Source organism: Thamnophis sirtalis, unplaced genomic scaffold (assembly GCF_051295495.1).
Source record: "Thamnophis sirtalis isolate CommonGarterSnake01/CBP01778 unplaced genomic scaffold, rThaSir2_p1.2 scaffold_5, whole genome shotgun sequence".
Taxonomy (NCBI): Eukaryota; Metazoa; Chordata; class Lepidosauria; order Squamata; family Natricidae; genus Thamnophis; species Thamnophis sirtalis.
Window position 1 is genome coordinate 95,546,389 of NW_028261385.1, and position 13,947 is coordinate 95,560,335.

At 43.2% G+C, this 13,947-nt stretch overlaps 1 protein-coding gene across 1 annotated transcript in view; it reads left to right on the forward strand.

Annotated features, from left to right (window-relative positions):
* ABCA1 (ATP binding cassette subfamily A member 1) overlaps window positions 1–13,947 on the forward strand; it is a 127,040-nt gene that overhangs the window by 63,096 nt on the left and 49,997 nt on the right. The window contains exons 9-11 of the mRNA XM_087716229.1: window positions 2,556–2,796; window positions 3,006–3,145; window positions 6,280–6,396. Coding sequence (XP_087572355.1) covers window positions 2,556–2,796; window positions 3,006–3,145; window positions 6,280–6,396 — 498 coding nt within the window. The remainder of the gene's footprint in view (window positions 1–2,555; window positions 2,797–3,005; window positions 3,146–6,279; window positions 6,397–13,947) is intronic.

Sequence of the window (13,947 nt, forward strand, 5' to 3'; positions counted from 1 at the left end):
ACAACTGGTTCTTCAAACTGCTTAGAAAGTTAAGAACTGGTTCTCCCGAATAGGTGACAACTGGCTGAATCCCACCACTGGCTAGTGGTAAAAAACAGTGGTGGGATTCAAAACTTTTTTTACTACCGGTTCTGTGGGCATGGCTTGGTGGGTGTGGCATGACTGAGGGGACATGTCAGGGGAAGGATACTATAAAATTTCTATTCCTTCCTCACTCCAGGGGAAGGTTACTGAAAAATCCCCATTCTCTCCCAATCAGCTGGGAGGCAGAGACTAGGTGGGGGCAGAGCCAGTCAAAAGTGGTATTTACCGGTTCTCCATACTACTCAAAATTGGTCAGAACCTGCTGAATACCACCACTGGTAAGGAGGTTGTGGTGCAATATGAGAGAGTCCTTGCAGTTAGTCCTCGACTTATGACCGTAATGGAGCGTACCCATTATGGTCGTAAGTCATGGCGGTTGTTAAGCAAGGCATCGTTGTGATTACCATGCTGAACAACCACAATCCCTGCTTTAGGCCATTGTGGTTGTTAAGTGGAGCACAGGGTGCCTTGGACAGGAGAGGCCTTAGTGCCAAACCAGGCCTGCACTGCAGCATTTCCCCAGTTCACACCTGCTATGGGCCTCCCCCACCCACTGAGGCACCCTGTGCTCTGCTTCCCACCGCATTGGGTCCCCACAGATTAGAGGTGGTATTCAACAGGTTCTGACCAGTTCTGGAGAACCGGTAGCAGAAATTTTGAGTAGTTCGTAGAACCAGTAAATACCACCTCTGACTGGCCCCGTCCCCACCTATTCTCTGCCTCCGGAGTCCCAGCTGATTGGGAGGAAATGGGAATTTTGCAGTAGCCTTCCCCTGCCACGCCCACAAAGCCACGCCCACAGAACCAGTTGTAAATAATTGAATCCCATTACTGCTACAGACCTGTCTCTGCTTCTCACTCTGCTGGGTTTTATACCCTCCTCTCCATCATGCCATCATGGCTGGGACCATGTACCTTTTTCATAGCTCTCCTTCAGGAGCAGTCAATCCCACATAGGTTTCCTACTCAGAGATCACTTTTGGGAATGGATTGTGGGCGGCCACTGTCAAAATGGGGCCCACTTCCAGGATGGCACCTGTATTGTGTAGGGAGACTGAAAGGTGGATTGGATCTCCTCCAAGATTTCGGAAATCACCTTCAGGATGGAAAGGCAGCTGATTTGCCCATCGGTCTCTCTCTATAGTATAAAGGCTGCATGGAGTCATCCCAGAAACAAGCACCATTTTGAAGTGACCACAATGAGTTACAGCCTTTCCTAAAAGGGCAACCGCTTCCAAGATGGTGCCCTGTGGCCTCCATGTGAGTTATTGCTAAGGATTCTAGGAGCTGAAATTCATACATCTCGACGTTGTCCAGGATGGGAAACACTGACCTAGCATGTGGCATTTCTGTATTTTGGGCCCTTTAGCCAGTCCTACTGGCAGTTCTTCCGTTTTGCTGGAAGACAAAGAGCTGGAGGCTATCAGACATCCCTGCCAACAGTTGCACCAGCTGCCTCCTGGTACTCTCCTCAGTGGGGATGTTCCCCTGTTTTCTGTACTGTGTGGTTTGTGTGGTTACTGTTGTGGATTACTCCTTGATAATTTGCATCCTGGGCTGTTCTTCTTATAGTTCTTGAAAGTAAATACAAGTAAGTATGCTTTTACCGCCTCAAAGTGTAATTGGCAAGAGGATTGTCTATAATTAGTGTTTGGTCACTGACTTGGTCTGTGTAATACTTCTGATTCAATTGTAAAAAGTTGCTGCAGATGATTTAATGACTTACTGACACATGCTATCTTTGTACTCCTGGGTGCTCTAAAACTACCGTATACAGTATACATGCATATACCCAACAATTTTGAGTGCCAAAATACAGCCCTAAAGTTAGGTTTGGCTTACATCTTGATGCACTTATCCACAAGAACATATAGTCATATTTTTTAAAAGTACCCCTATATACTGGGCTGCTGGGGGTTTGCAGGGGTTTGGGAGAACCTCTAACTAAGATTTTGTGCAGTTCAGAGAACCCACAAATCCCACTCCTGCCTGGCCCCTCCCACCCCTCTTCTCCCAGGATTCTCCATGTGGCCTGTTTTGGATGTAGGTAAGTGCAGGGCGAGTGCGGAGGCTCGGGGAGGGCAAAAAATGGGCCTACTGGAAGTTCGGGAAGGTTGGAAATGGGCCTGTTTGCAACCTTCAGAGGGCCTCCGGAGCCTGGGAAGGCCGTTTTCACCCTCCCGGAGGCTCGAGAAAAGCCTCTGGAGCCCTGGGAGGGCAAAAATCCCCCCTATGTTTCAGGAGGCCGACTAGGCCACGCCCACCTAGCAACCGGTCAGAGAACCTCTTGTTAAAATTTTTGAAGCCCACCCCTGCTTGCATATATGTGCATACATGGTAAGCTGACCCTCAAATTTTTAACCAAAATACCATTAAAAAAATGAGGGTTGGCTTATCCATGGATGGTACATTTTACACAACATTTTGTTTAAAAAATATATCTTCCTTTCTTTTTGTGTCATGAATTGCAGTTAGTGAGCATGAGAAGTTGGAGTGACATGAGACAAGAGGTGATGTTCCTAACCAACATGAATTCCACAAGGTCTTCTGCTGATATCTACCAGGCAGTATCTCGCATTGTTTGTGGCCACCCTGAGGGAGGGGGATTGCAGATCAAGTCCTTCAACTGGTACGAAGACCATAATTACAAAGCATTCTTTGGAAGCAACAGCTCTGAAAACGATGCCATGGACTTCTATGATAATTATACTAGTAAGTATAACCTGAATCTAGGAAGACCTGCAAATGTTTTCTGTCTGGCAAGTCCTTAGGAGGACCATCTCTTGCCATCTCAAACATGGAAGAAGCTAGAGAGGCAAGAAAGGGCGGATAATTTTGTACTAACCTGGGTGTGCTCTCCAAACTGGGAATGTTCTGGGCATGGTATTTATCACTCACAATTTTTTCCCATTTTTTAAAAGCACCTTTCTGCAATACCTTAATGAAGAATCTGGAATCGAACCCACTCTCCAGGATTATCTGGAGGGCCCTGAAGCCTTTGCTCGTTGGAAAAGTCCTGTATAGTCCGGACACGCCAGCAACCAGGACAATTATGTCAGAGGTAAGAACCTTGTTTCTTGTCCACCCAGCAGAGGGACAGGTTGGTATTTCTGCTGCTGAATGTTCTCAACTGAAGTCCCAGAGGAATGGAAAAGTCAGAGATAGGTCAGGGCTAGGGGAAAAATAAAAAAGAATCAGATTTTGGGCTCTAGTATCTCCAGAGACACGGTGGCTCAGTGGCTAAGATACTGAGCTTGTCAATCAGAAAGGTTGGCAGAATGGTGAAATACAAATGAAATCTAATAGAAGGGGAAACAATATAAGGTGAGCGATAGTGATTGGCAATTGCTATTAGAAAGAACAGGAAGCTCCTGTTCGTATTGTATTGTATAAATGAGGTGTATGTCTAAGTTTTGTGTATTTTATGTTCGTAAATAAAATTTTAAAAAAAAGAAAAAAAAAGAAAGGTTGGCAGTTTGGTGGTTCGAATCCCTAGAGCCGTGTAACAGAGTGAGCTCCTGTTACTTGCCCCAGCTTCTGCCATCCTAGCAGTTTGAAAGCATGTAAAGATGAAAGTAGAAAAATAGGAACCACTTTGATGGGAAGATAACAGCGTTCCATGCGCCTTTGGCATTTAATTATATCGGCCACATGACCACGGAGACATTCTCGGACAGCGCTGGCTCTTAGGCTTTGAAAGGGAGATGAGCACCGCCCCCTAGAGTCGGGGATGACTAGTACATATGTATAGTCTTTATTGCCATTGTACAAAATAAATACAATGAAATTGGTTATGTGCAAAGGGAGCCTTTACCTTTACCTTACCTAGTCTTGAATCTAACCTTAACACTAGTTGAGTGTTAAGATGAGCTTGAAGTAAAAGATATTTATATAGAGTGTAAAAAAAATGGTGAGAGGAATCCAGGCACGTGAGTAGAACAATGTGCTATTGGCAAAATGTGGACAGCATTTTCCAGGAAACCTCTCTCTGGCTGTCTCTTTCCAGAAAATTGGCAGTGACACAAAAGTCAATGGGGGAATTGTGATAGATGCTTAGGTTGCAGCATCTGCTTGCACAATAGGATGTGGCTTTAGAGTTCACTGGGAACAGAAACTGTAAAGGTATGGTTTGGACAAGATGCAGGCCAGGTTTTCTTTTCTTCTCACTGGATATTGTCTGTTTATATCTTCCTTCTGCTCCCCAGCTCTGCTCAGCTTGACAGCGGAGACAAATGGGCATCAGCACATGTTGTGGCTCCTCACACATTTAACTGGGGGAGGGAGAAGAAGTCTTGTCTCTGAGGAGTCAGCTGGGCAGCCTGTACTAAAACAAAAGGCTTTAATCCAAGGCTCCTGAAATATCACAGGATATTGGGATGCAGCAACGGTCATAAGTATGAACCCATTGCCAAGCATCTGAATTTTGATGACGTGGACCATGGGGATGCCACAGTGGTCATAAGTGTGAAAAATGCTCATCAGTCATTTTTTTCCAGTGCCGTTGTAACTTTGAAGGGTAATTAAATAAACTGTTGTATGTCAACTACCTATATCAAAAAGACTGAAATTACACAAGCTTTATTAGTCGTGGCAAAAGCTATAGTTTCCTTTCAAATCTTTCTTTCTTAGTTGCTGAAGGTATTAGTGGAAACAAGATGATTTGGCGCACCTGTTAATTGTTGTTAGTTGCAAAATCGTGTCCAGCTCATCGCGACCCCATGGACAACGTTCCTCCAGACCTTCCTGCCCTCTACCATCTTCTGGAGTCCATTTAAGCTCACGCCTACTGCTTCAGTGACTCCATCCAGCCACCTCATTCTCTGTAGTCTGCTTCTTCTTTTGCCTTCAATTTTTCCCAGCATTAGGCTCTTCTCCAGTGAGTCCTTCCTTCTCATTAGGTGGCCAAAGTATTTGAGTTTCATCTTCAGGATCTGGCCTTCTAAAGAGCAGTCAAGGTTGATCTCCTCTAGGACTGATTGGTTTGATCGCCTTGCAGTGTAAGGGACTTGCAGGAGTCCCTGTTAATAGCTACTTTCTTTTGTTCCCTCGGGGCTTAGCGTCATTTTGATGAGCACTGTTGGGAAAAAGCACAGCTCCCAGCCAACAGCTTGGAGAGAAACTGTGACATCCGTGATTGTTGTAGCAGAAGGTAGAAAATAGGAACACCTCAGTTCATTATTGTAAATGATTATAATTTACTTCCAGTATAACGATCTCTCCAGTCTTCCTACATTTGGAGATATTTTTTTTTGTGCTTAGCCCTAAGTAGAATGCTGGAGAGCTGCCAGTCAGAGCAGGCCAAACAGAGCTTGATTTAGCAATAGTCCAACAGGGTATTGCGGATACCTTTATGGAACATCTTTGCTCCAGTAGTACACGTAGCTCCTACCTTATTCTAGTTCAGTAAACAAGTTTCACTCTGTTTTAGTTCAGTGCATCTGGACTTCAACTTATTGACTGATGATATCTATCCTCAGGGTCATTGATTTTAGTCCTGTTTTCCGCATTAATTTAAATCATTTTTAAACATTATTATTTTCCCCCTTTGTGGTAAATGCAGTCCAGAGTCCCTCTGGATAAGTTACTATAAAATAAATAAACGAAAGGATTGCCCAGCGCTGCATGTGCCTCTGAATTCCAGACCAGTTGTAACTTCCAGGCAGTCTTCAAGGGCAGCCCCCTGTTGAAATCATAGGTTAAACGAGATCTTTAAATCTATGCATTATGTTTGGCCACTATATTTTTGGGAGATCAGACACAATGAATTGTCCCTCTCAAAGTCTTGATAGCCAAAGGCCAAACTAAACTCTATATCTGCGTAGTCTCTTCACAAATTTGATGTTGGTATACTGTCCTAGGCCATTCTACTCATATATTTAATGCTGTGAGCTTCTAGCTCACTTTTTAAATTCTATAGCCTAAGAAGCTATCTTTGGTTTAATGCCCAGATATCTATTATTCCTACTACCTGAAGTAATGGAGGCTGTTATACAGCACATCTGGAATGTATTAGGATATTAATTTTGAAGTATCTTCTTTCCTCCTTTTTCTTCTTCTCAGTAAAACATCACTTCTTAGAGCAAAAAAACAAAAACAAAAAAAAAACAACTCCATCTGAAAGCCAATACCTTGCATTAAGTGATTTTGACTGCCCCCCTCTTTTTTTTCTTTTTTTCTTTTTTGCTGTTGTTCCAGGTCAACAAGACATTCCAAGAGCTAGGTGTCTTCCATGAACTTGGAGGCATGTGGGAAGAGATTAAACCAAAAATAAAAACTTTCATGGAAGAAAACCAGGAGATGGATCTTATTCGGGTCAGTATGCCATAATTCTTTTTCTCTCTCTGATAATAAATTTTACAAGAGGTTTGTTTATTTTAGTATCAACAATTTGGCCTTGAGTGTTTCTGCCCATGTTGGAGTATAGTCGGGGTGGGCTGCTGGGGATTTGCATGGGTTCAGGCAATCAACTAGTTAGGATTCTGCCCAGTTTGGCGAACCCCCAAATGCCACCCCTGCCTGGCCCCTCCACCCCGCCCCTTCGATCCCACCCTACCCCTCTCAGGAGTTTCCACACAGCCCGCTCATCATGCTAAGTAAGTGCAGGGCCCATGTGGAGGCTTGGGAAGGGGGTGGGTGGGAATCAGGCCTACCGGAGGTTCTGGAAGTCTGGAAACGGGAAGTAGTTTTCACCCTCCCGGAGGCTCGAAGAAAACCTCTGGAGCCTGGGGAGGGCAAAAACCACCACCACCACGGTGCAGGAGGCTGACTAGGCCACACCCACCATGGCCACGCTCACCCAGCAATGGGGCAGTAAACCCGTTGCTGAAATTTTTGAAGCCCAGCTGAGTATAGTAGCTGCCAAACCTCCTTTGTCTGGAGTTTTCTTGCCTGGGCAATATGATGGTATCCTCGGACAGAGAAGAAAGGTGCAATGCTATATAGACAGTGCCTCTCCCTGCTGTGTTGCCATGTGTCGAATGGGGTGATTTGTTGGACATCAGGCAGATTCTGACTGGTCCATAAATCAGGCTATTCTGCATGAAGAACATCTGCCGAGGATGTGGCTGAGAAGTCTGCAAAATGAGGGGTATTCAAGCCTCACTTTCTGTTATGCTGAGTGGAGCTTCAAATACATTTTGCTAGGGAACACTTACTCTGATATTACTTCCCAAACTCTGTACGGCGGGCAACAAGCCCAGGCCTCTCTTTTGCATTCCCCAGCTTCCAAACTGTAGCAGGACGTTTAATTAGCTACATGGGAATCGTAGCAGTGAATAATTTGAAGTTTCATTCTTTGGATATTACTAAACGGCTTTCATTCCATTTCATTTTCATGAGCGTTCTGTCTAGTATTGGAAACTCTGTGTTTTCCAATGGCCAGGCTGCCAGACTCTGATCTGAGATTTTGGGTTCATATGTCTTCCTTGTGTGAAGCTTTCTTGGAAAAGATAAAAATAATAATATCGCTTTGGAGTTTCTAAAAGACGTATGTTTCACTGATTAAAAGTACCTTTCCCAAGGATCTAAGAGTTTATCTAAAACAGATGGACAATGTAATGGTTTTATTTAATTGTGTCACTGCTGGCTGAAGATGCTTAGAATCCTAACAGACCTGAGAAGTGCCAAGTTGTCAAGTTTTTCCTGACTGATGCTAGAACTAGAAACCTTGCAGGCAGAGAGTCAAGGACATAGTGTAAGATACAAGCCCTATTTATAGTAAAGGGAAGGGTCAGTTTTTCTGTTGTTTCTCCAGTCTGTGTGATGTAATGGGGTGAGAGTTTTACACATAAGGGGGGAAAGAGCAGTTACCAGCTGTGCTCTGAATTGTAACTAAATAGTCTGGTCTTGGGGACGCAGTGGCTCAATGGCTAAGACGCTAAGCTTGTCGCTCAGGAAGGTCAGCAGTTCGGTGGTTTGAATCCCTAGTGCCGCATAACAGAGTGAGCACCAGTTACTTGCCCCAGTTTCTGCCAACCTAGCAGTTTGAAAGCAAGTAAAAAGGAAAGTAGAAAAATAGATACCACCTTTGGTGGAAAAGTAACAGCGTGCCGTGCTCCTTTGGCATTTAGTCATGCCAGTCACATGACCACGGAGGCAACTTCGGACAGCGCTGGCTCTTTGGCTTTGAAACGGAGATGAGCACCGCCCCCTAGAGTCGGGAATGACTAACACATATGTATGAGGGGAACCTTTACCTTTACCTTACCTAGTCTTGAATCTAACCTTAACACTAGTTGAGTGTTAAGATGAGCTTGAAGTAAAAGATATTTATATAGAGTGTAAAAAAATGGTGAGAGGAATCCAGGCACATGAGTAGAACAATGTGCTATTGGCAAAATGTGGACAGCATTTTCCAGGAAACCTCTCTCTGGCTGTCTCTTTCCAGAAAATTGGCAGTGACACAAAAGTCAATGGGGGAATTGTGATAGATGCTTAGGTTGCAGCATCCGCTTGCACAATAGGATGTGGCTTTAGAGTTCACTGGGAACAGAAACTGTAAAGGTATGGTTTGGACAAGATGCAGGCCAGGTTTTCTTTTCTTCTCACTGGATATTGTATGTTTATATCTTCCTTCTGCTCCCCAGCTCTGCTCAGCTTGACAGCGGAGACAAATGGGCATCAGCACATGGGCTCCTCACACATTTAACTGGGGGAGGGAGAAGAAGTCTTGTCTCTGAGGAGTCAGCTGGGCAGCCTGTACTAAAACAAAAGGCTTCAATCCAAGAATCCTGATTTTTTTTAAGGGATGCACGATCATTAAACGCATGAATCATTTAACAAATAAAGACAGAGGATCCATAAAACAACACTGTAATATACAAGAAATCAAATAAGACCCAGAAGAAAACCTAGAACAGAGAAAAATCACTTAGTCACAGAAAGCTGCAATCTTAGAAAAGGAAAACACTCCTAAATCGCAAAAATAGATATTTATAAAATGCCATCTAGCTGATGGGAAGCTTTTAAGAGTGGGAAGAGGCTCTTAATTGTAAATGGTATATTGATGAAATGACATACTGTGTCACAAAATGAACAGGTCCTGAAATATCAGCATGTCTGTCTGTCTGTCTGTCTGTCTGTCTGTCTGTCTGTCTATCTGTCTATCTATCTATCTATCTATCTATCTATCTATCTATCTATCTATCTATCTATCTATCTATCTATCTATCTATCTATCTATCTATCTATCTATCCTCTACATGGAAAATTTTGAAACCCAAGCTCTAGAAAAATCTGATCACAAACCCAAACTCTGGCTCAGATATGTAGACGACACTTTCATAATCTGGCCACATGGGAAAGAACAACTGGACAACTTCCTTACACACCTCAACAGCCTACACCCCAAAATACAGTTCACCATGGAAACAGAAGTAAACAACCAACTTCCCTTCCTGGACGTCTTAGTCTACAGGAAATCTAATGGCTCCCTAGGACACACCATCTACCAGAAGAAAACACACACTAACCGCTATCTGCACGCACTCTCACACCACCACCCAGCCCAGATCAACTCCGTAGCCAAGACACTCATCTCTAGAACAAAACGCCTAGCTGATGAACAACACCTAAAAACCGAACTACACACTCTCACTAACGTACTGACATCCAATGGATTCCAAAGAAATAAGATCACCAACCTAATCCAAAAAGAAACCCCCACTAAAATCCAGGACAGAGAACAAGAAAACGGAAAAGCCCTCCTCCCATACATAAAAGGTACCACAGACAGAATCAGCAAAATCCTCCGCAAACACAACATCAAGACAGCATTCTGCACAGACCGAAAAATATCCACCATCCTAAGAAACCCCAAAGACAAAATTGAGTTAGAAAATCAAGGAGTATATGAAATCCCATGCCCCACCTGCCCCACCACATACATCGGACAAACCAACAGAAGAATAAGTGCACGCATTGAAGAACACAAAAATGCAATCAGAAAAGAGGAACCAACCTCTTCCCTGGTCCAACACCATTTGGAAGCCTGCCCTTATTGATAAACGAGTCCCAAACATGATGAATAACACCAGGCCCACACTCACAAGAGCCACACAGAATATCACCACCAAACATCCACAAAGAAAACAGACAAAAACACAAACTGATGAGGAGGCACGACCGAGGACCAGAAGCCAGACTGCAAATGCACAATTAGCCTTTTTAAACCCCTCCTATCCTTACATGAAACACAAACCCCCAAACAATCAGAACACACCTCCACTCAATCAGAACACACCTCCACCCAATCAGGACACAGCCAAGCTCCCACCCAATCAGTTCAAACCCCCACTGGCAGTTAAAAGGAAGAAACAGCCGAGATCTCACATTGCTCCTGGAAGCACCAAGCCTGAAGTAGCCTGAAGATGACGAATGAGACTTCGTCGAAACGTCGCCAAGACATCTCCAATTTTACGCGGGAGAAAACTTGAATAACTAGAGACCTATCTATCTATCTATCTATCTATCTATCTATCTATCTATCTATCTATCTATCTATCTATCTATCTACCTACCTACCTACCTACCTACCTACCTACCTACCTACCTACCTACCTACCTACCTACCTATAGTGTGTGTTCCATATGGCATTGTCTGAAAATAATTTCATCAAGCAGTATCTGCCCTGAAAACCTGCATTTTAATCTAAGCAATTGTCATTTATTTATTAAAGTTACCAGTATATGTTACCCATCTCACTGTTGCAGCAACTCTAGGTAGGTGATTTTTGCTGATTTCTAATTTATAAAGTCTCATCTTTGTATGAGACTTTTTATGCTTTTTAAGTATCCATGCATTATATAAACAGAGATGGCATATCTATAAAGATGATTTTAATCCAACAGAAACTGCTTAGAACTAACCAATCAGAATAGAGCTGGAATGGATCTTGGATCCAACCCTCTGCTCAAGCAGGAGACCCTATACCATTTCAGACAAGTGACTGTCTAGACTCTCTTTAAAAAACCTCAAATGATGAAGTACCCACAATTTCTGAAGGCAAGCTGTTCCACTGGTTAATTGTCCTCACTGTTAGGAAGCTTCTCCTTAATCAGAGCCAAGGTGGCGCAGTGGTTAAATGCAGCACTGCAGGCTACTGCTAGATCAGCAGTTCAGCGGTTCAAATCTCACCGGCTCAGGGTTGACTCAGCCTTCCATCCTTCCGAGGTGGGTAAAATGAGGACCCAGATTGTTGGGGGCAATATGCTGACTCTCTGTAAACCGCTTAGAGAGGGCTGAAAGCCCTATGAAGCGGTATATAAGTCTACTGCTAAGTCTACTGCTATTGCTATAATTCCAGGCTGCTTCTCTCCTTGATTAGTTTCCATCCATTGTTTCTTGCCTTGCCTTCTGATGCTTTGGAAAATAAGTTGGCCCCCTCTTCTTTGTGGCAGCCTCTCAAATATTGGAATACTGCTATCATATCCTCCCTAGTCCTTCTTTTTTAGCCAAACCCAAATCCTCCAACTGTTCTTCATATATTTTAGTCTCCAGGTCTTTAGTCATCTTAGTTGCTGTTCTCTGCACTTTTTCCAATGCCTCAACATCTTTTTTGTAATCTGGTGACCAAAACTGGATGCAGTATTCCAGGTGTGGCCTTACTAAGGCTTTATAAAACAGTACTAACATCATGTGATTTTGATTCTATGCCTCTGTTTATACAACCAAAGATTGTATTACCTTTTTTGGCTGCTGCTGCATACTGCTGGCTCATATTTAAGTGATCGTTGACTAGGATTTCAAGGTCCTTCTCACAGTTACTGTTTTTGAGCCAGGTTTCACCTAATCTGTACTTGTACTTTGGTTTTTCCTGCCCTAAGTGTAAAACCTTGTTTTTCTCCATGTTAAATTTCATGTTGTTGGATAGGGCCAATGTTCAAGTCTGTCAAGGTCTTTTTGGATCCTGAGCTTGTCTTCAGGCATGTTGGCTGTTCCTGCCAGCTTAGTGTCATTTGCAAATTTGATGAGTTCCCCTTCTACTCCCTCACCTACTGTAAGTTATTTATGAAGATAGTGAGTCTAGGATGGAACCTTTTGTTACCCCACTGCTTGCTTTCCTCCATGTAGACGTAGTACCATTAAGAATGACTTATTGAGTATGGTTTGTCAGCCGGTTACAAATCCATCTGGTGATGGTGCTGTCTATCCCACATATTTCTAGCTTATCAAGAAGTAGGTTGTGGTCTACTTTGTTGAATGCCTTGCTGAAGTTTATTATGCCCACAGCATTTTGCTGGTCTATTAATTTAGTCACTTTGTCAAAGAATGAAATAAGATTGGTTTGGCATGATCTGTTTTTAACAAACCCATGCTGGCTTATAGTTATTTTAAAAAACCCATGTGGAATTCTTTTCTTTATTTCTTGTTCACGTTCTTATTGCTTTTCCCTATTCTTCTTATCTTCAGTGCAAAATCTATACAGATATTTTTCTGTTGAAAACTTAGGTTCTTGGTTCTAATTGCTCCCTGCTTCTTCCTAGTAGTCTCCTGCATCATATGAGCATGATTTTAGTTTCTAGTTTCACGACCGGGACATAATCGTCAGTCTTTGGTTGTCACTTCATGATCTGGCCCCTAGTTGTTTCTGATGAAATTATCAGGACAATGTATGTAAAATGTATGTAAAAAAAAGTACTGCTTTCAAGGCAACCAGGTCAATGTGACCTGCTTTTGGGTGTTTTCACAGCTGGAGTAAATGTAACCACACTGCTTTCCTTTTGTTTGCTGGCAGCCATTCTTTCTAGCAGTTGCTCTCACTGCTAGATATTTTTTGCTCCTTACCTTAAAAAATATAATAGGCTATTTGACTATATGCAATCCTATGACCTTCCCAGTTCATTTGCTTTTCACTGCAATCCCTGCTAGACACCATTAGCTTTCTTTCTGGGAAAAAGGATAATTTCACAAAGAAATGAAGGGTGAAGTTGAGGAAACCAGAAGGGAGAAATAAAAAGGTCCCAACTGGTCAAAGGCTTTTTGTCAATATCAGGGACCTTCTGCAAATGCCATGTAATCAATTTGCCTTCTAATTCAACATTCTAGTGTCTGGGGCTATGTGAACCCTAAAATAAAAGCAGAAAAGGAAAAAAAGAAACTGAAAGTGGAGCTGGATTTGCCCCAAACCAAAACAGTGCAAAAATACAGGTAGTCCTCAACCTACAGCTGGTTGTCCCGGGCTACTTGTGACCTGGATTTAAAGTTCTGATGGACAGGCCCCCCCCCCACAGTCACGTGATTGCATTTGGGTATTCAGCAACCAGCTTGCATTCACGGCCATCTGCAGCATCCCGCGGTTACACGATTGCAATTTGTGACATTTTTGGTTTATTTATGTTTCTGGCAAGCAGCCTGTTGCAGTCAAAGTCATGTAACAACCATGGTGTTTGCTTAATAACTGCCATAAAAAGGCTGCAAAATTGGGTGCAGTCATTTGCTGACACATTTAACATGACTTGTGACCGTAATTCTGGGCTCACTTATGGTTGTAAGTTGAGGACTATCCGGATCATGGTGTAAAAGTGAGCTTCAGCTGACTGCAGTTCTGCAGTTCGGCTGTTCAAATCTCACTGGCTCAGGGTTGACTCAGCCTTCCATCCTTCCGAGGTGGGTAAAATGAGGACCTGGATTGTTGTTGGGGGCAATATGCTGACTCTGTAAACCGCTTAGAGAGGGCTGAAAGCCCTATGAAGCGGTATATAAGTCTAACTGCTATTGTTATAGTAGATGGAGCAGCCATGCAAAAGAGGTTACAGTTCGGGGTGGGGAAGGGAGGCAACCCTATCTTAGGCTGCATCTCCATGAAGATAGCACAGTTTGAAGTAACAGTTGAACAGTTGGAAGGGACCTTGGAGGCCATCTAT